The sequence below is a fragment of the Lissotriton helveticus genome, chromosome 2_1 (genome assembly GCF_964261635.1).
Source record: "Lissotriton helveticus chromosome 2_1, aLisHel1.1, whole genome shotgun sequence".
NCBI lineage: Eukaryota > Metazoa > Chordata > Amphibia > Caudata > Salamandridae > Lissotriton > Lissotriton helveticus.
Window position 1 is genome coordinate 1,693,515,368 of NC_136059.1, and position 22,344 is coordinate 1,693,537,711.

The 22,344-nt window shown below is 44.9% G+C and overlaps 1 protein-coding gene across 2 annotated transcripts in view; it reads left to right on the forward strand.

Moving 5' to 3' along the window:
• ECPAS (Ecm29 proteasome adaptor and scaffold) overlaps positions 1-22,344 on the forward strand; it is a 709,962-nt gene that overhangs the window by 196,391 nt on the left and 491,227 nt on the right. For both annotated transcript variants that reach the window (XM_078676653.1, XM_078676652.1), the window contains exon 15: positions 786-889. In XM_078676653.1, coding sequence (XP_078532779.1) covers positions 786-889 — 104 coding nt within the window. The remainder of the gene's footprint in view (positions 1-785; positions 890-22,344) is intronic.

Sequence of the window (22,344 nt, forward strand, 5' to 3'; positions counted from 1 at the left end):
AGAAGCGGTAACCTTAACCCCAACAACTGGGTTGGTAGCCAGATTAACATGATAGTTCTTACTATGAGGCAGTCGCTGCACAGACTTTGTACTTCCCATAAACTAAAGAAGTGCAGAGAAAACAGAAAGGCAAATTATCATGCAGGAAAAATCAGGATAGCAGAAAAGATACCTTCAAATTACCAGATTGAAGTTCATCTTTAAGGTATAAGTGCCTGTGATGAAAAGCAGTGAGTCAGAAATATCAAACAATCCAAAACAAATAACTTGTGTCCAAAATTAACAAAACGGGTGCATTATCCAAAAAGGTGAAGCTTCAGTTGAACGAGCAACACAGTTCCTCAGGAGAAGTTCCTGAAGAGACAAGACCGTGCCATTCAAAGTGGTGGCCACATACAGTGGAAGAAAGGCTCTTTAATGAGGAGAACACTCTTCCGTTTGAGAGGTAAAAAAAACACCACCAGGTGTGGTGTCATTTCAGGACTGGGTGGTATAACAAGGGTTAAGTGAAGAATGAACATCTTTTCCTTTAAAAAGAAGCTCTGCCACTGGTTGGAACTCCTAGGACTGTTGCCTTCCTGCCTGGTGCGCGAAGCCACGCCTTAACTTGTTAAGTAAGGTATTTAAAGATGAATGTAATATGTTATCCTATTTGTTTCACTGAGCAATTATAGTTTTAATTATGTTTTAAAAATTTTACATATTAGAATAACTTCATCTAGATCACTCATACAGTTATTCTATCAGCAAATCAACATATAACACTTCCATTTGTTTTATTCTAGCCTGAAACGCAGGTTCGTCAAATAGCAGTGAAATTTGCAAGCACCGTTTTCTCACCAGCCCACATACCTTCGAGATATCTGCTTTTACTGGCTGCAGGAGATCCGTAAGTTCCAGCATTGAATAAATGTAGTACTTTGTCATTGTAAACTGATTATATATTCCTTTTGTTGCCTGTTTTAGTATGCTTCTTGTCAATTTAAGTGATCCGAAACTAAGGCCCATTTGTCTCCTCATATGAAATATTTTCCTCCCTTGTGGGGTTGAAAAACTGATGATGCGGCAGAGGCATAAGTTGCACAAACGTACTGGTCTTTAGTTATGTTTAGTTTAAATTTACTGCATAAATACTACTCGTGCAAAAACTCTTTAAGATGGATAGCCTAAATAGTTGTACAGCGATTCTAATGGGAAACAAATTGACTGTTCTACAACAGGTTATAAGGATGAGATTATATCTAAAGTCATAAATGACCTGTGAATACTTTTTGTCTAGGCAGTACTATTTTAAAAAGGAGACCACTTTTGTGTCATTTGGTTGGGGTATGAGTTTCTGCGGTATAATCTGGTTCTCCACCAGCAAGTAGTGTTGGTATTACAGGCTAACAACTATATGAATAATTTAGAAAGGCTTTTAAGCGCCATCTCTTCCAGATCATCTCCTAATTCTAAGACCTTTTATACTTCAACCCCAAGATACATGGTGCTATAAAAATTGCGATTATGACCATGATGGTCATACCCGATGTAGGTTGGCTTAAGTGTTTTGTTTTTTTTACTTTTTGTAGTCTCATACTACATACTTTGGGAAGCCTAGTCTTTGTGTAACAATTGCAGTTGATACTGTAACCACTGCTCTAACTTTTAAGATTAACATTTTTGAGCCGCCTTTGGGACCATGGCTTGGAAAATGTTGGTTATTGCCAAGGGCGTGGAGTTCTAGTATTCTGTTAGTTAATTGCAGTGCCAAAGTATGTACGTCCGCCAAAGTATGTATGTCCCCATCTGTCATCTTTCCAGCTGTTTCCAGCATCCTCTGGGCTTTGCTTCGTTCCTTTTGTGAAGCTTGGTTGGAGTTTGGCACCAGTGCATCATTATTTTACTTGTTGTTTATCTCTTCGAGTAGCTCTGCACTGTTTTATGCACCCTGAAGAGAATTTATTGTCCGTCTTTATTTGATATGTCTCTGACAAATTCTTTTTCCCATCATTTTTGGCCTGATGGTTTTGCTGCTGTTTGGCTGAGCAGTTTGAGCAAAATCTGATTTAGCTGGTTCTGGTGGCTTGGTGAACTGCTACATCCAATTCAGGAATTTGGGTTTGACCGTAGGGTCACAGGTTTGAATGCTGGAGTGTCCAGTCAAACTTTCAGCCTTCCAAGGTCAATAAAATGAGTACTTTTAAGTTGGTTAATAATAAACATATGTTATTTCAGCACCAAGACACCCATGTGGGTGAGCATGCACCTTACAAATGTACATGTAATGTTGTGTGTTATGTTAATTTTAATGTTATGTTCTCTTTCAACATCCATTTTTCATATTCTGTGAGCAGCCTAGATGTTCCCTTCTTGACATCTGGAGTAGCCATGGTCTTATTTATAAATAGCAATGTCTATCCCTGTCAGATAGGCTGAAGTCAACCTTGTAAGTTTCCCTATTTTAATAGTGACCCTAGCATGAGACAGTGTTTCTTCTGCCATCTTTTTAAGTCTTCTCCCATGCATCCCAGGCTGAAATCCCGAATGACACAGATGGGTGGTGTTCTCTTCTTTTTTTGTAAATGGGGATGAAAAGGAGGTAAAGCCTCAGACAACTACTACTTCATCCTATATTCCAATGTGATCCTAGTTATGAGGGATGAATAGAAATCTCAACTTCTGTGTTTTCTGTATAGCCATTGTGCCCCCTGAGAGGAAAGAGCCCACATTTAGATGATCTATGAATCATCATTGTTTTTTTATTGATTTCATATCAGCAGACAGTTATACAGAAAATAAATCTCTCTTAAGAAAAAAAAGATCCAGGTGAGTAGTCATTATATACAGTAACACAGAAAACAAACCGTTGCAGGCTCGTAAAATGATCAATCACTAACAGAAGAGAAATCCAATCCATTTTGAAATAGGGGCCCAAACATTTCGACCAAGTGCTTTTTTTTTTTTAAGCCCTTCAATTTATAAACCGCAATCTCCAGATGATATATAGATCGTAATCTCGATTGCCAGTTGTTAAAAACCGGTGGATCAGAATCTAGCCATCGAAAAGTAATTCAGGATCGATATACCGACATACAAATAAATAAAAATCCTTCTTCTGCCACTGATCTAGTTCCGACTTGATTTGACTGAAGTGCAAAGATTACCAATTCTGCAGACATTTCTACATATACCCCCAAACTAGTATTTAAAAAAATTGGACATCCATGATAAACTGAGACAGTTTAGGGCAAATAAAAAACATATGAATAGAATCAGCAGCAATACACCCACATCGGTTACACCTGTCGCCACTTTTCGATTTCCATTTTGCTAGTTTAGCGGGGGTGTAATATAGATTAAACATAAAGTGTTGACTTTTAAGTGAGCCATTAAACAGGATGTTAGTTGACAATTCAATTGCTCTGGATATATCTATTTTTTCCATTTCTAGGTTACTTTGCCATTTATTTTCAAATAAACATAAGTCATCTTGAAGCCTATTTACCATCACCTGATACACTAAGCCGATTCTCTTTTCCCTTCTACTAGCTTCGAGTATGTCAATTTTGTTCATCGAAGGCTAGTCTAAAAGACCGTTAGAATCCAGAAAACTTCGTATTTGGAGATATTTAAAAAAATCCATTCTAGCAAAGTTATATTTATGCTGCAAATAAGAAAAAGAGGCAACCTGATCCCCCTGGTATAGACCTCCTAATATATGGACTCCTACAGAAAGCCCCCTGGTATAGATCTCCTAATATATGGACTCCTACAGAAAGCCATCTTATCACCTGATCCCTAAAGATCTCGGGTAGAGTCCGACAATTCACTAAAGATGTGAATTAATTCAAATCAAAACAAAAACTGAATCTTTTTTTTAATTGCTTCCATATTTGAAAGGCAGTTATCATAATTTTAAATTTAGTTTTTTTGTAGTAACTAGGCTCATTTATTCTTACAAGACATTGTCTCGCCTCCTTCCCTAATAGCATTTCATAAATTGAAGGACTGATCGATTCTCCCAAGGTAGCATCTTGAAAAATTAAAATACCCATATATCTCAATAAAACAGCCCAATAATACAGCTGAAAGTTTGGGATCCCCCAGCCTCCTCTAACTCTCGGAAGAGTGCACCATTTCAAAGCTCTTCTAGATCTATGATAGCCCCAGAGAAACCTAGAGGACATTCTATCTATCTTGCCAAAGAAATCGGATGGAAAAAGCAAGGGTATCGTACGAAACAAATATAGACATTTCGGGAATATTAACATTTTTAATACATAAATTCGGCCATATAAAGAAAGATGTAAATTATTTAGTCTCTCCAAAGTTCTATTGGCTGAGTTTAATATGGGATCTACATTGAGCCGTACAATATCGTCTATTTTTGCGGATATTGTAATACCATGATATAGAGTATCAGAAGAAAAGACCAAATCACTTGGACGGCCCTCTTCCGAGTGAATAAGCTGGGTTTTCGAGACGTTTAATTTATATCCCGAATACCCCGCAAACTCCGGCGCCAATTCAATTATTTTAGGTAAAGCTCGCTTGATATCTGAAGTGACAATGGCGTATCGTCTGCATACGCAAACACCTTATATTCAACCTGGTGTATCCTCACCGGACTAATGGCAGCTTCTTTTTCCAATCTAATCAGATACGGTTCAATGTACAAAGCAAATAACAAGGGGGAGCAAGGACAGCCTTGCCTCGTCCCCCTTATTATTGGCAGATTATCAGAAACATTGCCAGGTATACGAATTACAGCCTTGGGATGATTATATAATGCCTGTATTGCATTAAGGTATTCTATAGGAAATCCCTTCCAAATCAGCGTGGACCACAGGAACCTCCAGGAGACCCTGTCGAATGCTTTTTCAGCATCCAACAGGGCCACCGCGACCGGAGATCCTGTGGCTTGTGCCCAGTCTAATAGTGAGATAATCCTCTTCACATGGTCCGTTGTGTCCCTATTTTGAATAAACCCATGCTGTATTGAAACCAAAGTTGGCATAAGATCGTTCAATCTATTAGCCAAGATTTTCGAGAAAATTTTGCTATCAGCAGTGATGAGAGAAATGGGTCTATATGACCCTGATTCAGTGCCCACCTTCCCTTTTTAAAAAAAAAATAACTATAGTAGCCAAAGACCATGATTCAGGGGGATGGCCCAGAAAGGCTTGATGAAACACTTTTAGCAGCTCAGGTTTTAACAATCTACGAAAATTACGATAAAATTTGAGGGGTATATTGTCTGGTCCCATTGCCTTCCCAGAAGCTAGGCCTAAAATAGCTATTTCAATTTCTTCCTATGAGATAGGGGCAGCTAATAGTTTTCTGTGATTCCAAGTGTCCTACATTACCAAGATTTTTAAAATATTCTGAAGCATTCATTTCCGCCTCCATGCCGTCACTGGATTCATTATATAGTAATTGGTACAAATCACGGAACGCTTTTAATACCTCTATTTTAGACTCTTGAATATCCCCATTCAAATCACAGATTTTTAAGATATCATTGAAAGCTGCCTTCTGCCTTAGCCTTTGGGCTAATACTCTCCCAGTTTGCTCGCTCAGTTCATAACACTCTGTCTTATATTGTCTGTGCTTAAGTGCAATCTGATCGGCTATATGAGAATAAACTGTAGCCCGTTTAATAGTTAAATCTCGTTGGGCATCTTCAATACCCCAACCTAGTCTAATATTTTCGGCCCACTTTATCTCTGCCTTCATTACCAAATCGGATTCCTCCCTAAACTTGTTCCGTCTAGCTTTTCGTTGAAATAGAGGAGGAGATAAAAGCGCTGGAGAGAGGACACTGCGCCAACATAACGGACAAGAACACACTCACCACACTCACAAAGAAGAAATACGAGCTGAATAAGATCTTAAGTGAAAGAGCGGGCTCATGGCTGACAAAGTTCAAATCTGTGAACTTGTGTGCCGCCAACAAAGCGGGGAAACAACTGGCATCCTACCTAAAAGCAAAACAAAGGCAACACACAATCGCAGCAATAACGGACAGAACCAACAAGTCTCAAACGACAAACAAAGGAATACTAGAAGTCTTCAGACAGTTCTACCAGGAACTATACACCGAAGACAAGAACCTAAGTAGAGACGGAGGTGCCGCCCTACTCAAAGACACGAATCTGCCAGAACTAAACGAAGACGAAAGAGATTCGCTGGAAGCTGACATAGCAGAAGCAGAAATTGAAGCAGCAATCAACCAGCTAAAACAGAACAAAGGACCAGGCCCAGATGGATACACTGCATTGTTCTACAAAACCTTCGGCCAGCAAGTAAAGACGCTACTGGCAGAAACATACACTGCCTGCATACGGGACGGCAAGATGACAGAGTCCATGAGCGAAGCAAACATCACAATAATTCCCAAGGAGGGGAAAGACCCACAACACCCACAGAATTACAGACCAATCTCGCTAATAAATGTTGACTGTAAAATCTATGCGAAGATACTGTCCAACAGACTGAACAAGGTCCTGCCAGACATCATCCACAGCTCGCAGGTGGAGTACATCAAGGACAGGCTATCGCAAGACAATACAAGGCTATTGTGCCACCTAATCAACCACACGACACAGAGCGGCGAACAGGCAGTCATGATAGCGCTAGATGCTGAGAAGGCCTTCTATAGAGTTTCATGGCCATTCCTAAGGAACTGCATGAGCAGATTTGGCCTGGGGGCAAAATACATATCCATGGTGATGGCCCTTTACAATGGACCGAAAGCTAAAGTAGTGGTGAACGGCATTACATCGGAAACGCTCACACTAGGCAGAGGCACCAGGCAAGGATGTCCCCTCTCACCAGGCCTCTTCCTGCTGGCACTATAACCCCTACTAGCCAGAATCAGAGACAACACTGAAATAACGGGCGTCAAAGTCAAAGAAAAAACGGTCAAACTCGCAGCCTACGCTGATGACATCCTTATTACAACCACGAACCCATCAACGTCGATAGCAGCTCTCATGGACACAATAGGAGAATATGCGGAAGCCTCAGGGTACAAGCTCAACAGAGACAAATTGGAGTGCAAGCCAATGAACATCCACACCACAAGAGAGGTCCTCGGGGACTCTGGACTGACATGGCAGACAACACCACTCAAGTACCTAGGTCTGCTGTTTGGGAAAGACCTAACATCCACGCTACAACACAACAAAGACTCAACCCTGAAAAAAATAAAGGGAAGACTAGAGCTATGGTCCCCAAAATACATTAGCTGGTGGGGCAGGATAGAAACTAATCAAGATGATGATAACGCCAGCAATTAACTACACGCTAAGCATGCTGCCACTCCTGATGACAGAAGCCTTCCACAGGAAGCTAGACAAACTCATCAACATCTTCATATGGGAAAACAAAAAGCCCAGATTAAGCCTACAGAAGCTGAGGCTAACCAAAGACCTTGGAGGTCTCAACCTAGCTAATTTCAAAACCTACCAAACGGCCTGCCTGGCAAGACAAGGAATCTCCTGGCTAGATGACACCCCAACTTACAAGCCAGTCTGGTTAGAGGTGGAAAAGGATACTCTGGGAGGCCTTAACCCAATAGCTCTTCTAACAGCAAACCGACATCCCCAAAGAACCAACCCAATACTGAAGCACACCAGGGAAGCCCTGATGAAAATAGATAGACGCATGTCGCAGAAACTGAAAGGCACGTCCTGGGAATCGATCTGGTACAACACAAAGGTAATCTATCAAGGGGCAATAATGCACAACGACACATGGATCGAGAAAGGGATCAGCCTTCCAAACCAACTGGAAACTAAGCAAACACCGTTAACCTTTCAAAACCTGCAGCAACTACACGGACTCCCAAACCGAAACTCTACAACTTTCTTAAAATTAAGACAGCCATAACCAAAGCAAACCTACACAGAGAAGAACCCAGCATCATCAAATACATGCAAATGCTTAACTCAGCAGGCCATCAAACAGCAAAGATATACAAGCTCCTGAGCCCAACCACGTTGTCACTGAACAAGAAAATAACTAACACATGGGAACAACTCGTAGGCAGGCAGCTAAATGAAAAAGAACGGTGCAAAATGTGGAGCTCAGCAACAACAAACAAAATAACCCCACAATTAGCACAGACAAAATTCTGGCTCCTCCACAGGGCCTACTGGACCCCATCTAGGCTCCACAAGATCGGCATATTAGAGTCTGGCAACTGCTGGAACTGCCAGAAAGAGGAAGGTACTCTGGAGCACCTTATCTTCAAATGCGCTAAAGTCAAGAAGTTCTGGATGCAGATCAGCACATTCCTGAACGACATGCTCAAAACAGACCTAACAATAAGCTTTGTAAGCCTAGCAACAGAACACGTGACTGCAAGCCTAAACAGCAGAGAAGAGAGAGACCTACTAGACCTGCTCCTCACAGCGGCCCTAAAAATAATCCTGACGAACTGGAAAAACACCGCCAAAGCAAATTTTAAAACATGGATTAATTGGGTCACCTTCCTAAGGGGGGCGGACACCATCACAGGGAAATTCTCAAAGGAGCACAACTCAAAAGAAGGCATGTGGGAACCACTTGACGCGCAGCTGAAGAAAGCCCAGTAAAATTCGCCAACCCCCCCCTCTCTTTTCTTTCTCTCTCTCTCTCTCTCCCTCACTTGGGAAAGATTAAAGAGAACCGTGTATCACATTGTACTGTATACAAGATCTGCCAAATGTATATTCCACTTATATTTTTTATCAATAAAACTTTATTAAATAAAAAAAAAAGAAAATTCGAATAGCTAAGAGTTTCCCCCCTGATTATTGATTTAAAAGTGTCCCAAACAATTTGGACGGAGGCAGTATCATTATTACACTTAAAAAACTCCTTAATAATTTTAGCCATATATTGAAGATAATCATCCTCCAATAGTAGATTCCTTTGAAACGACCAGTCGGTTTTAATGCCCCTTATTTGGGATGGCAGTTGTATTTCGAGTATTAATGGATTGTGGTCTGATATAAGTTTAGGAAGGATCTCGATGTTGGCTTTTTCTATATAATATTGGGAGATAAAAAAATAGTCCAAACGAACAAATTTTTGATGTGGGGCAGAAAAAAAGCTAAATCCAGGTTCATTTGAGCGAAGCGTATTCCAAACATCAATAAGCCCATTTCCTAAAATCAATTCACGGAGAGCACTATAGGTCTGATATTTTCTACCCGAGTACTTCCCACTTATACTAATATCAACCCCAGCATCAATGTGGATATTTAAATCCCCACAAAGAATTATCAGTTGACACCACGAGGCCAGCTCTAAATTAATAAAGTTCATTAACTCACAGTCATCTAGATTTGGACCATACAATGAGCAGATAGTGAACCTGTCTTCGTCAATCTTCAGCTCTGCCAATCCCCATCTCCCCCATTTATCTGCCGATGTTTTGACACACGTCCTGTTTTATAAAAATAGCAACCCCTCTTTTAATCCCTGTCTGTTTTGAGCATACTAGCAGATTTAGACCCACATTTTTCAATAAATTCCTCTTCTCCCAAGCGATACGTGTCTATTGTAGACACAAGATGTCTATTTGTAATAGCTGAATAATTTTACAGACAATTCCCTTTTTTTTAAGTCGTTGAGGCCGTTAATATTCAACGTACAAACCTTCAATTTCCTATCCATTATTATATATCCGATGTAGAATAAACGTGACTTGCCTATTTTGATTTGTGCCAAAAAGCTGCGATCTCAAAGATGACTTAAAAAGAATCCACTCCGATGCCCACTCAATAATGACTGCTGCTGACTTACACCCCCCCCACCACCACCCCCACCACCACCCACCCACCCCCCCTTCTCGCCCCCCATCCTCACCCCCCCTCCTCACCCCCCATCCTCACCCCCATCCCACCCATCCCATCATATGAGGCACAAGGACTATTAGTCCCTGAGAACACAGAGTGCCCCCCACCTCCTTTCCTTGGTCGGAAAAGAAGATATCACTGTTCAATAAAACCATCTTTAACAAAACTTTAGTGTTCACCCAAAAAAAACACAACAAGACCCCCATCAAACAAGAACACTATGCAAAGGACAAAATTATGAACAGTTGTTTCAGAAAGACCCTACATGACCCCTTCAGAAGAAGGTCGCAAAAAAAAAAAACGGGCAGAGTCACCATCATTCGGTTTCATAATGTCATCAAATATTATTTTGCCACAATTTCAGAGAAAAAAAACCTGGTTTGTCCTTTGACGATAACTTTTAGCTTGGCCGGATTCTGTAAATACACCACTGCTCCCTTTTCCTGAAATCCCGCGATTAATTGACGTAGATGCCACCGTTTGGATACAGTGGCTTGACAAAAATCTGGCTGAACAAAAAAGCTGCAGCCTTTTGCGGCTCTCTTCTTGTCTGGCCTAGCGAGACCAAAAACTGCTTCTCTCACTAAAACGTTGTTGAATCTAACCAAAATTGCTCTTGGGCGGTCAGCCTCTGATTGCTTAGTCTTTTTAATTGTAAAGGGGAAGCGATGCGCCCATTCAATTACTAATGGCCAGTCCCACGAAGTTAATTCTGGGAATGCCTCAAGAAAAAGCTCACAAACAAAATTGCGTACATCTCTAACTCCGTGAGCTTGAAGCTAATGTCATCACGTTGAGCTTTTATAGAGCTAAGCTCTAATATTTGTGCGGCGACCTCGTCCCCCAGCACAGATATTCTGGTCTCTGCTTCAGTAACCCTGGATGAGATATTGGTGCAAATTTTTGTGACTCGTCTTACAGCATTCTGGACCTTGCGGCACGTAGCTTATGTACGGGCAATCTCTGTCTTTGTTTCAGCTCTATGTGCCATCATAGTTTGATAAATCATGACTAATGTCACCTCTTGATCAGAGCAATGTTCATCAGATCGTGTATGCTCTTCTTCCAAAAAAACAGATTGGGATACAGCTTCAGGGGATACACCACCAGGGTCAAGCGATTTATTCCTGCTACCCGAGGTCCTCCTAACCCTGTGTTTTTTAACGGTTGTGGCGGAACCAGGAGAAGTCTCACTAATTCTTGAATCGTCATCCATGCTACTATCACCTGGATAGTCTGCCCAATCTTTATCAATACTTTCATCCGATGAATGGTCTGACATTGAAAAAAATCTATCAACAGTTTCTTGAAGACCTAAAGGGTCAGGACACGAAGCTTCGTTTGGTGCAGATAGTATTGTTACCTCAGCAAAGTGATTCAAACCAGCAGAACTCTCAGCAGCTACTCCAGAATCTGAGCACACTCCGAGCTCCCACAATACCACTGGACGGTCCTTTTTCGTTAGTCTTTTCAGGATTGAGCAGTAACGTTCCTGTGACCAGACTAGACAGTGTTTCTATGGAATGCTCATCCTGAACCATCAAACTCGAAAAGTTCCCCCAGTATCAATCATAGGAGCCTCAATTACATCTGTTACCGGACTCTCGGAGCGCTCTGTCAGTGTTTTTTTATGAGCTGCTTCTCAAACATCGTTGGCAAATCTGCAATGCATGATTCACATTGTGAGTTTTATTCGATCGCTCCCCTCCCCTCTTTTGATTTAAGATAGGTTGCAGCTGGGCTAGCGAGTTATCCATAGCACCCCCGACTCACCCGCAGCTCCAGCATCAACAGTGCGCACAGTGTCTGGCTGCGCGGGAGTCTTCGTTTTAACACTCCTGATGACCGGGAGTTTCAGGCGGCATACTCGTCCTGACGCCAGCCGCTTTGCTCATGTACAGTCCCGGTGAGAGGGGAGGGAAACGCCACACCGGCACCCGGAGAAAGTCCGAAAGCAGTAACAGTCAGATAGGATGCCGAGACGCCGTGGAAGCTTCGCGTTGGTTAGAATTCAGGTTTCAAAATACTTTCAAAAACCAGACTAGAAATACGAAATCATTCAGCAGTCTTTATGGAAGCCGCTAGAGTGAACGCAGTAGCTCACTTCTTTTCCGACCAGGAGCGGAGAAACAGGCCGCTCACACAGCCGATGCAACGGCCGCCATTTTGCCTCCAAAAATCATCATCATCATCATTGTTTTTAAATGACCTTTTTAACCCTCTCCACTATGAAGCACAGCTCACCCACTTGTAAGTATTTGGTCAAGTTAGGAATTGCGAATCACTCTTTCTTAGTCGGAAGGTATCACAAGGTGTACGTAATCAACTACCCAAAAGAAATTGTTGATGAGTGTCTGGAACTTTAGTTTGGGTGGGGAGCATGATGGTCTCAAATTAATAGAGTTTGGCTGCTACAGTAATTTTTTGGTTTCGCCAGCACAACGCTTGCGCTGTGCTTATGAAATCGCTTGTATTTGATATTTCTTAAATCGGTGCTGTTATCATTTCCCATAGCCAAATTACTGTGTTCATTCGCTTTTGTGTGGAACTTATTTTTTTGTTAACTTCCCCTGGCTGCAGCATTTACTATACTGCTACTAAAGCTGTTTACACTGTTTAATCCCCTTTCACTGTCAAGATAAGGTCTCTTCCCACGGAAAAGGCAGTTTGCTTCTAACAGTTTGCTGGAATGCTTGCTTTTTATTACTTATTTGTGTAATGCAGATTATTTAGTCTTAGAATGTTTGACATTTCCTATTCATGTCTTAATATCTTACTCTGTAGGCATTATCGGATTGAATTTTTCAACTTAATCAATTTGGTCAATATGATCAAATTTTAAATGTTGTAATAAACATTGCACGTTAAAAATAAAGTTAATATACAAGAGCTATGCTATATTTTACTAGTAAACAGGCAGCCACAAGTGCAGTTACCTTGCAGACAACAGGGTCATGATTTGAATGGTGCAGCAGGTGCAGTAGCGCCGGGACAAAAAGTATATAGGCCCTATAAACTCCTGTAAACACCTAATATTGCTAAATGTGATTTCTATACAGGCAGTCACAATTGCAGTTACCTTGCAGTTAAAAGGGACTTGATTTGAGTGGTGCAGCAGGTGCAGTGGCACCGGGGTCAAACGCTTTTGGGACCCCACTAAACCCAGATTATAGCTAACTTTTAATACTGAACAAAGCAGTCACAAGTAAATGTATCTAGCAGGCAATAGGGTCATGATTTGAGTGGTGCAGCAGGTGCAGTAGCACCAGGACCAAAAGCTATAGGCATCCCACTAAACGGAGAATATTGCTAAATTTTACTACCAAACAAAACAGTCACAAGTGCAGTTACCTAGCCGGCACTAGGGCCATGATTTCAATGGTGCTGCATGTGCAGTGGCAATGGGGCCAAATGTTGTCAGAGTTCCTCTAAACACCAAATATTGCTATATTTAACTCCTAAATAAGCAGTCACAAATGCCATTACCTTGCAGGATCTAGGGTCATGAATTCAATTGTGCCACAGGTGCATTGACACAACGGCCTAAAACTATAGTATTAGCCCCTCTAAACACCAAATATTGCCATGTTTTACTACTAAGCAGGCATTCACAAGTGCATTTACCTTGCAGGCAATAGGGTCATGATTTGAATGGTGCAGCAGGTACAGTGACACTGAGGCCAAAGTTTGTCATAACTCCTCTAAACACCTAATATTGCTAGCAATCAAATTTATTATTTCCCTCTTTAATTTCCTTTTTCAAAATGTTACTATTACTTACCCGCACTATACCACTAGTAACAGCACAATATATTGCCTTTTTTGTACATAGACAAGTCATAACACCTTAACAGATTTTCTTTAACTTATATTGTATACCTACTCCACAAGCTAAAACTTGCAACAAAAACAGCTTATTATTAATCACATAGGCGAAACCCGAAACATTTTCCAATGCTTGTTATAATAGATGTTCTCCCCAGCCATGAAACGTTGCCCTGTTCCTTATACGCAGGGAAGCTTTTATGTCTGCCAGTAGAGGGGAGTAATTCAGGGCAGTAATGCAAGTGCTCTGGATTTTAAGCACTGTTCTGACATGCTAGAACAGAAGCAATACTTTACCATTGTGATTGCCTACTACATTAGTGATAAATACTAATGTAAGACATCCAGTGTTGTCACTGCAACACATGGAGCTAGTCAAGAGCCAAGCACTGGCAGCAAAATATTTGCCATTTTAAGTTATTCATTTTTTCTACTTAGTGAGACCTTGGTTTGGTACAATTTAGTTTCAGGAATGTTTCATTTTTCCATGCAGTGAAGACCTTGAAGCTGAAAAGATCAGCCAAAGTTGTACTCTGTTCTTCATCTAAAGGCAGGGCAATGCAATCTTTGAATCATCTGCTTGGTGAAGAAGTTAACGTTATAAAGTCAATAGGCGGACTGTTGTTGAGATGTGTATGTTTAGCAATAATGGGAAAAGGATGATCTCCACGGAATCCTACTGCAGATTTTAACTTCTTTACAGCAGCAAAAGATACTATCGGAGTTTAATTCTTAAAGAAAGTAATGATGTTCATCTGAAAGAGACACGTTAGTGATAGATTCCTTACCTTAGAATATCCCCAGGTGTCAGACTGGATCCGGAATTTTTTTGCGTAGCAGTACCTTTGCGCGTCGGTAGGCGTCGTCTGCGGCTCCGCGTCCGTCGTCGGTGTCGTGGGCGCCGTGATGATGTCGTCGGAGTACTTAGACGCCGCCTCCGCGTGCTGACGTCAGTTCTTAGACACAGCTTTTGCGCGCCAGAAGCGCTGAGCCATGTTAAAAACCAACACTGGTGCCATTGAAACTACGGCCCTGAAAGGGGATGACCTTAACCCTAGATATCAGTTCGCAGAACGGGGAGAATGGGTGGGGCGGTAAGGAATCTATCACTAACTAATGTCTCTTACAGATATATCGTTACACAAGTAGTAACTTGTGCTTCAAGTCCAGAACTCTAAATCCCATTTCAATCATGCCCTACAAAAGTACAGCATGGTCACAAGTGGCCCAAGACCAAAAACACAATTACAGCACCACCAGCATTGTTCAAGGTTTGCTGTGTACAAAGGCTCTGCATACTCTTGCCATCTAGTGTTGGGATCAGACAGTTGAACTTTTGAAACTTTTTTAAAACTTTGAAGTCTTTTGAGTTATGAGGTCTTTGTGACTTCTCCTGTGGTCTTGGATACCGACTCCATTGTCAGATTGTTTTTTTCTCTGGCATCAAGTGAGGGCGTGATTTCGTGGTTTTGTACGTTCCCAGTCTCAATGAGTTCATTGATTCTCATTATGTCCTCTGAGTTTGTTCTCTTCTGTCACGAGAAGACTTTATCTGCTGCTATTGGTACCGATTCCATTCCCCCAGTCAGTTGTTTTCAGGTGTCTGGGCCGCTCTCCTCTTTGGGCTTTAGCTGGTCCTTGTCTATCCTTCAGAGAATGAAGATGCGCTGAGGTAGCGGAGTGTACACTTTTCATGCGATGACCATGGTGTCAGTCTAAATACGCCACCGCCGATCTTCACGCCGTCTGCAATCTATGCATATTGCAGAAGTTCGACGAGTGCCGCTACGACTGTTGCTTAGCATTATGCAGCAAGAAGACTGTACGCCTGTGCTGAGACTGATTTTGGACCCACAGCAGGATCGCACAATCCTTCTTGGAAACGCCAGACGTCTTTGGTGAGGCAAATCCCCTCAACACCGAAGAGCAGGAAAAAGCACTGTTAGTTGCCCGACCTTCCACCAGCCCAGCCCAGTCCTGTGTTCATCTAATCCAACATCTTGGAGTCAGGTGAGGAGAAGCTCTTGGAGGAAAAACTAGCACCTGAGGATGTTCCATCTTGCTTGGCCAGCTCCAGTCCATGCTTGAAGACCATGCCTCACTTGAGTACCTTCGATGCTCCAGCCCCTCCAGAACATCTAAAATCAGTGCACATTGGAGCCGAATACCTCCCCTCCAGGGGACAGGCTTCTAATGAATACTTCTGCTTGCAGATTCCTCAACTGTAGGACAACCCTTAGGTGTCATACTGGATCCAGAAAACTTCAAAGCCGAAATGGACTCAGTTGGTGCCGGAAATTATGTAGGACGACGTCCCTGAAGCCAAAAGCGCCTGACCGAGCGCATAAACAGAAGTTCCCTTTTTTCCACGCCTTAAATGCAGATCCGGAGCTTCGGTCTTTGGAGATCTTTCCTCCCATAAAAAATGTCAAAGCAGTACCATGTTCCCTCCAAAGAAATTAAGTTTTACGCCCTGTAGGGATTGTAATTTATTTATTTTATTTATAAAGTTTTTTATATAGCGCAAACTAGACCCAAGAGGGTATCAGAGCTCTTTACATTTAGGATTGTTGCGAGTTACATCAGATACAAGAGCATAATAAGGTACAGTACACATAAACAATGATTCAAGAATTCGTAGGAGGAAGGGGAGGAAGGAGTAATAGCGGGGAGACTACGAGGAACTGTGACGGAAGGTGACAGTCAAGGGGGAAACCAGGGCCAATCTCCTCATTAGCAGTCTAGCAGCTCCATCGGGCATCAGCCATGTTGCTCAGGTCTCAGCAATTCTGGAAAAACAGTTTTTAGCAAAGTCACCGAAGACCAGCTGATCACCACCCTCGCACAGAACCCACCCACCGACCCCCACCAACCCAGACGCAGCAGCCTGCAACCTCAGACAGTGGATCGATGACTGTGCCAACACCCTCGCCCCACTCAAGAAACCCTCCAACAACCACGCCAGCAAGAGAGCCACATGGTTCACCAACGAGCTGCAGACCTCCAAACACGCCTGCCGGAAACTGGAGAAGATATGGCATCATGAACGCACTCTGGACAACCACGCAGCCCACAAGGACGCCACTCTCAGACATCACCACCTCATCAGATTAGCCAAGAGATCCTCCTTCAAGGACCACCTGGATAACAACGCACACAACAGCAAAGAGCTCTTCAGCATCGTAAAGGAACTCTCCAACCCCAACGCCAAAGACATACCGCCCTCACAAGAACTGTGCAACTCACTAGTCATCTTCTTCCACCGCAAGATTGCTGACAACCATGACGGCTTCAACACCATGACCGCCCCGACCACGCCAGACCCCACCCCCCCGTCAACACCACCAGCGCTAACCGCCTGACCTCCTGGTCCCACGTCGACGAGACACGCAAGGTCATGAACTCCATCCACTCAGGATCTCCGTCAGACCCTTGCCCACACCACGTATTCAACAAAGCAAACGCTGCCATCGCACCCCAACTACAGAAGGTCATCAACATCTCCTTCGAAACAGCGACATTCCCGGATAGCTGGAAACACGCCGAAATCAACGCCCTCCCCAAGAAGCCCAAAGCGGACCCCAAGGACCTCGAGAACTTCCAGCCCATCTCCCTGCTCCCGTTCACGGCGAAGGTCATCGAGAAAATCATCAACATGCAACTGGCCCGCCACCCGGAAGACAACAACATCTTGGACCCGTCCCAGTCTGGGTTCAGACGAAACCACAGCACCGAGGCAGCCCTCATCGCTGCCACAGACGACATCAGGCACCTACTAGACAATGGCAAAACATCAGCCCTCATCCTCCTGGAGCTGTCAGCCGCCTTCGACATGGTCTGCCATCGCACTCTAAAGACACGCCTCCTAGAAGCTGGAATCCAAGAGAAGGCCCTTGACTGGACCACGTCCTTCCTCTCCCGCAGAACCCAGAGCGTCCACCTCCCGCCCTTCCGATCCGAGGCCACCGACATCTGCGGCGTCCCCCAAGGCTCATCCTGACGCTGTTTAACGTCTACATGGCCCCCCTCGCACAAGTGGCCCGCCAACACGACCTCAACATCCTCTCCTACGCCACCCAGCTCATCCTCTGCCTCACCAAATCAACCTCCATGAGGGAATGAAGGCCGTCGCCGACTGGATGAAGAACAGCCGTCTGAAGCTGAACTCTGACAAGACGGAGGTACTCCTCCTCGGACCCACCCCCTCAGCATGGGACTACTCCTGGTGGCCGACCTCACTGGGAACTGCACCGATACCCACCGACCATGCACTCAACCCAGGATTCATCCTCGAGTCCTCCCTCTCCATGTCTAAACAGGTCAACGCCGTCTCCTCCTCCTGCTACAACACCCTCCGCATGCTCCGCAGGATCTACAAGTAGATCCCGACCGAAACAAGAAGAACGGTGACACAGGCCCCCGTCAGCAGCAGACTGGACTACGGCAACACACTCTACGCTGGAATCCCAGCCAAATATCTACGACGACTACAACGTATCCAAAACGCCTCCGCCCGACTGATCGTCAACGTCCAGCCCTGCAGCCACATCACCCCCCACCTGAGAGACCTACACTGGTTCCCCTTCGACAAGAGGATCACCTTCAAGCTCCTCACCCACGCACACAAGGCACTCCACAACGCCGGACCATCCTACCTGAACAGCAGACTCAGCTTCTACTCCCCCACTCCGCCAGCCTTGCCCTCGCCGCTGTCCCCCGCATCCAACGAACGACCTCCGGCAGCAGATCCTTCTCCTACCTCGCCGCCAAGACCTGGAATGTCCTCCCTACCCACTTACGGCAGACCCAAGACCTGCGCGCCTTCAGAAGACTCCTCAAGACCTGGCTCTTCGAGCAGTAGCGGCACTCCCTCCCCTCAGTGCCTTGAGATCCTCACGGGTGAGTAGATCGCTTTACAAGTACTCTGATTGATTGATTAGTTTATTTGGTTTGAGAAGGTTGTATAGCGCTGGCTAGACCCGGAGGTATCAAAGTGCTATACAAGATGAACATTGCGTTACAAATTACATCAGTTACAATAGTGTATTAAGGTACAGTAAACAAACAACGAGAATGAGCAAATTTGTAGGAAAGGAGGGGAGGAAGTAGCCGTAACAAGGGAGACGAGGAAGAACTGTGTCCAATGTCCGGCTGGGTAGGTGACGGTGAGGGGGAAACCAGGGCCAAGCTCCTCATTAGCTGTCTAGCAACTCCACCGGGCATCGGCCGTGTTGCTCAGGTTTCAGCGATCGGGAAAAACTGTTTTGAATAGATACATAGGCTATGAGGATAGAGGTAACAGAAGGAGGCAGGGGGAGGGAGTAAAAACAAACCAGAGAAGGAGCGGGGGCTACCATATAGGCCAATGGGGGATGTGATCAAGGTCTAGATGGAGTCCGGTGGTAGGAAAAACTGTGGCAGCTATCTTGGGGTCAGGCCAGGGATTCTGACCTTGGAGATAGAAACAGCAGGTACCCATTTAAGTGTTTCGCTCGAGGGGTCATTTGGAGGGTGACATCCCTCATGGTGGGCCGCCGCCGCACTGTTCCACAGTCCAGTCACAGCACACTCAGTCCGCCTTGCCATGGTTTATACACCTATTACACCAAGCCCGATCTCATCAAAAAAATAAAGCGATCTACTTAGTCTTACAAGGCCGCCATTTTAGGGTCAGGCACTGTACAGCTGCAGGACATTGGGAATCGGAGTTCGGCCCCGTTATCACTAGCTCCTCAGAAACTGATAGCGCTGTCTCCTAACGCTTACATGTTACATCAAGGGCAGAACGCCTTAACGCAGTGCTCGACTTAGGGATGCAGGCAGTAGTCCCAAAGCTGCCTGGATCAGTAATATCAGGGCGGGTGAGTCTCCCGCGCTCCAACCATGATCAACAGTAATCTCGGTGGGCGGCCCACTACCTAACCCCAATGCCAACACTTGCCACGATATGCACTCATCCAGGACCCTCAGCGGTAACCTAGGGCCTTGGAAAGATGCGGCAACTCACTGCCTTAGCTCAGCCGCGGCACCCGGGCCACATACAGGCGATCCTGCAGTGGCGAGGGCGGGCACCCCACACCTTCACAGCAACTGGGCCACCCCTCACTCACCTTTCCACGTCTTTGGGGGTCCACCACTCACATCAGGGGTGCGATCTGCCCAAACATCTGATCACTGTCAGGCTGCCGCCTCAGCCGGTGAGCAGCCACCCGACACCGCCCGGCGCCCAAATCCGTACCGGGCGGGTATGGCAGCGCGGCTTCAGGGTAGTAGGGCCCTAGCTCTGGTGCCCACAGGCTATACGTGGCGGCGCCACCATCTTCTGGATATCGCCTTACGTGCTGCCCTCAAACCACACAACACGCTCCAGAGGCCACTGCACATTTCTGCTCCCCTGACTTCACCGTCGTGTTTCTCTGCATTCCCGGGGCCCAGCTCCTTGGGGATAGCCGCATACAAGAGTGGGAGGCTTCGCACAAACGTACAGACAAATTGCGCACTTCCTCTCACTGATAAATACAGGATAATCCGGGCAGTTGTCCCGGCCTCGGGGGAGCTCTGTAAGGGGACAGATGTCCATTTCAGACCCCCACTCTATTTGTTTATGGTTCTTGGGCTCTGACCGTGATACCAAATCCTGTTCACCCTGCCTCAGTATGAACCCCAAGGCCATTAGAGAGCGGGAGGCCAAACACTTTATGGCCGTGTTCAAGGACGACCATCAGGTTTGTACGTGCTCTCAACGTAGTTGCCATTTGCCACCTTCTTTGTCCACCAAGCGCAGAAAACACTTGAAAAAAATCATAGGAGTACTCCAAAGTAGGTCACCCAGACGATCCCCGACATTTGTCCTCCGAGCCAGAGTTAGATGAGATTCCGACTGAGGATCCTCCATGCAGCCCTGCTGCTCCGGTGGGACCGTATTCGGACAGATCTCCACTGCAACCTAATCCTTCAGCACCAGCTCCCTTTCCTGCCCCTTTGCTGCAGTTCCCAGAGTTCCTGACACCAAGTTTGGATTCAGTGGCATTCCTCAGCGCCATGTCCAGCATCTTCGCAAAGGCGTCAACTCCATACTAGGTCCCCAAAGATTTGACGGCTCCACCACTGTTCCCGATATTCTTGCAGTTGGATCTGGCACCTTGCTGCCCGGCTTTGACCCGATGCTTTGATTTCGACACTGCAACTACCTTCATAGCTGCTGACACTACCACCACCAGCTTCAGATAGTCACTGGCGCAGCAGACCGACGTCAAACTCCTCCCACAGAGAGGTACAGAGGCTAATGGAGGAGGAGATCTTACCGAGCATGCCTCCACGAAACCTTTGGCACAGTTTTGGTTTTGGTGGAAATCCTACTCAATGGAGAGTAAGTGCAGGATCTCCTGCAAGACTTTCAGGGCCTATGATGATGGCCTGGATACCTCGCCAGAATTGACTATGGAGTTTCCTGCTGGGCCACCAATTCCTGAAGCGGTGTTCCCTCAAAGTCATGCTGAATGCTGCAGAGGCCTTAGATTTACAGTTGCCATCAGCAGAAACTAAGACCAACATCCTTACAGAAGTCCTAATGCCGTCATCGGCCACATCAAAACCCTTGCTGCCTTTAAATGAGTCTTTACTGCCCCAAGTCCTAGCAACTTTGTAAAAGCAATTATCTACTCTAGCAGTTGAGGGGCTTATGTCCCGATTATACCACTCAGCCTCAGGTGATCTGCCGTTCCTTTCCACACACTCACCCTTCGAAAGCCTGGTTATCCAGGCGTCCTGTTCAGGTATGCAACTAAGGGGCGCTTCCCTACGGTGCTATCGAATAGGGAGTCTAAAAGACTAGAGAATTAGGGCAGGCAAGCCTTATCGGCTGGACGTATGGCCTTAAAGATGTTGAACGCCAACTGCCTTATCACCCGTTATACCCATGCGTTGTGGGACATGGCCCAAATAATGCTGCACCATATCCCTACAGAGATGAAGAACCATTTTCAGGGGGTCTATGCTGATGGGCGAAATGCTTCACATCATATGATTAAGTGACTCAGGACATTCCTGGGGTTGTTTCCGAGACCATCTGCACATAAGGTTGAATCAAGGTTTATTGATTTGGCACAGGTATTGTCTAAGAGGCGAATAGCCATGAATTGCAAGGCAACTAGAAGCCCCAGTGTGCAAGCCTGGTGGGAAGACATCACAAGATGGACTAAAGCTGAAGAAAGGGCGCTGTATAGAGAGGGGGCTAGGGGGGTACGAATTTGCCCCATTGCAGATTTATGGATTGAAATAATACTCTCACGAGAACACCTGGAGACTGGGCATGAGGAAGACTCCACAGATAATACTGACAGTTCAGGGGAGGAGCAAGTTGAGGCACCCAGGAAACAAACCGAAGAAGTGATCTAGACGACAACGAGGACTCCTAGATTTCAAGGTAGAGCCACCTTATGCATGATCTATGGCAGGAGAAGAAAGGCCAAGTACCGCACAGACCACATACAACAAGAGGTGATGTATAGTCAGAACATTCGATATAGGTAAGTGGAAGATAGCTTGCCCTACTACATATGGACCCCCAACCCGAAGAGACATATTCTGACAAGTCTGAGACCACGTCATTCGATGCTGGAATTATAACGTCAACACACAGATAGAACCAGGAGGGCTGCGTGCATGAACAGGTGTTTATTTGTTTTAG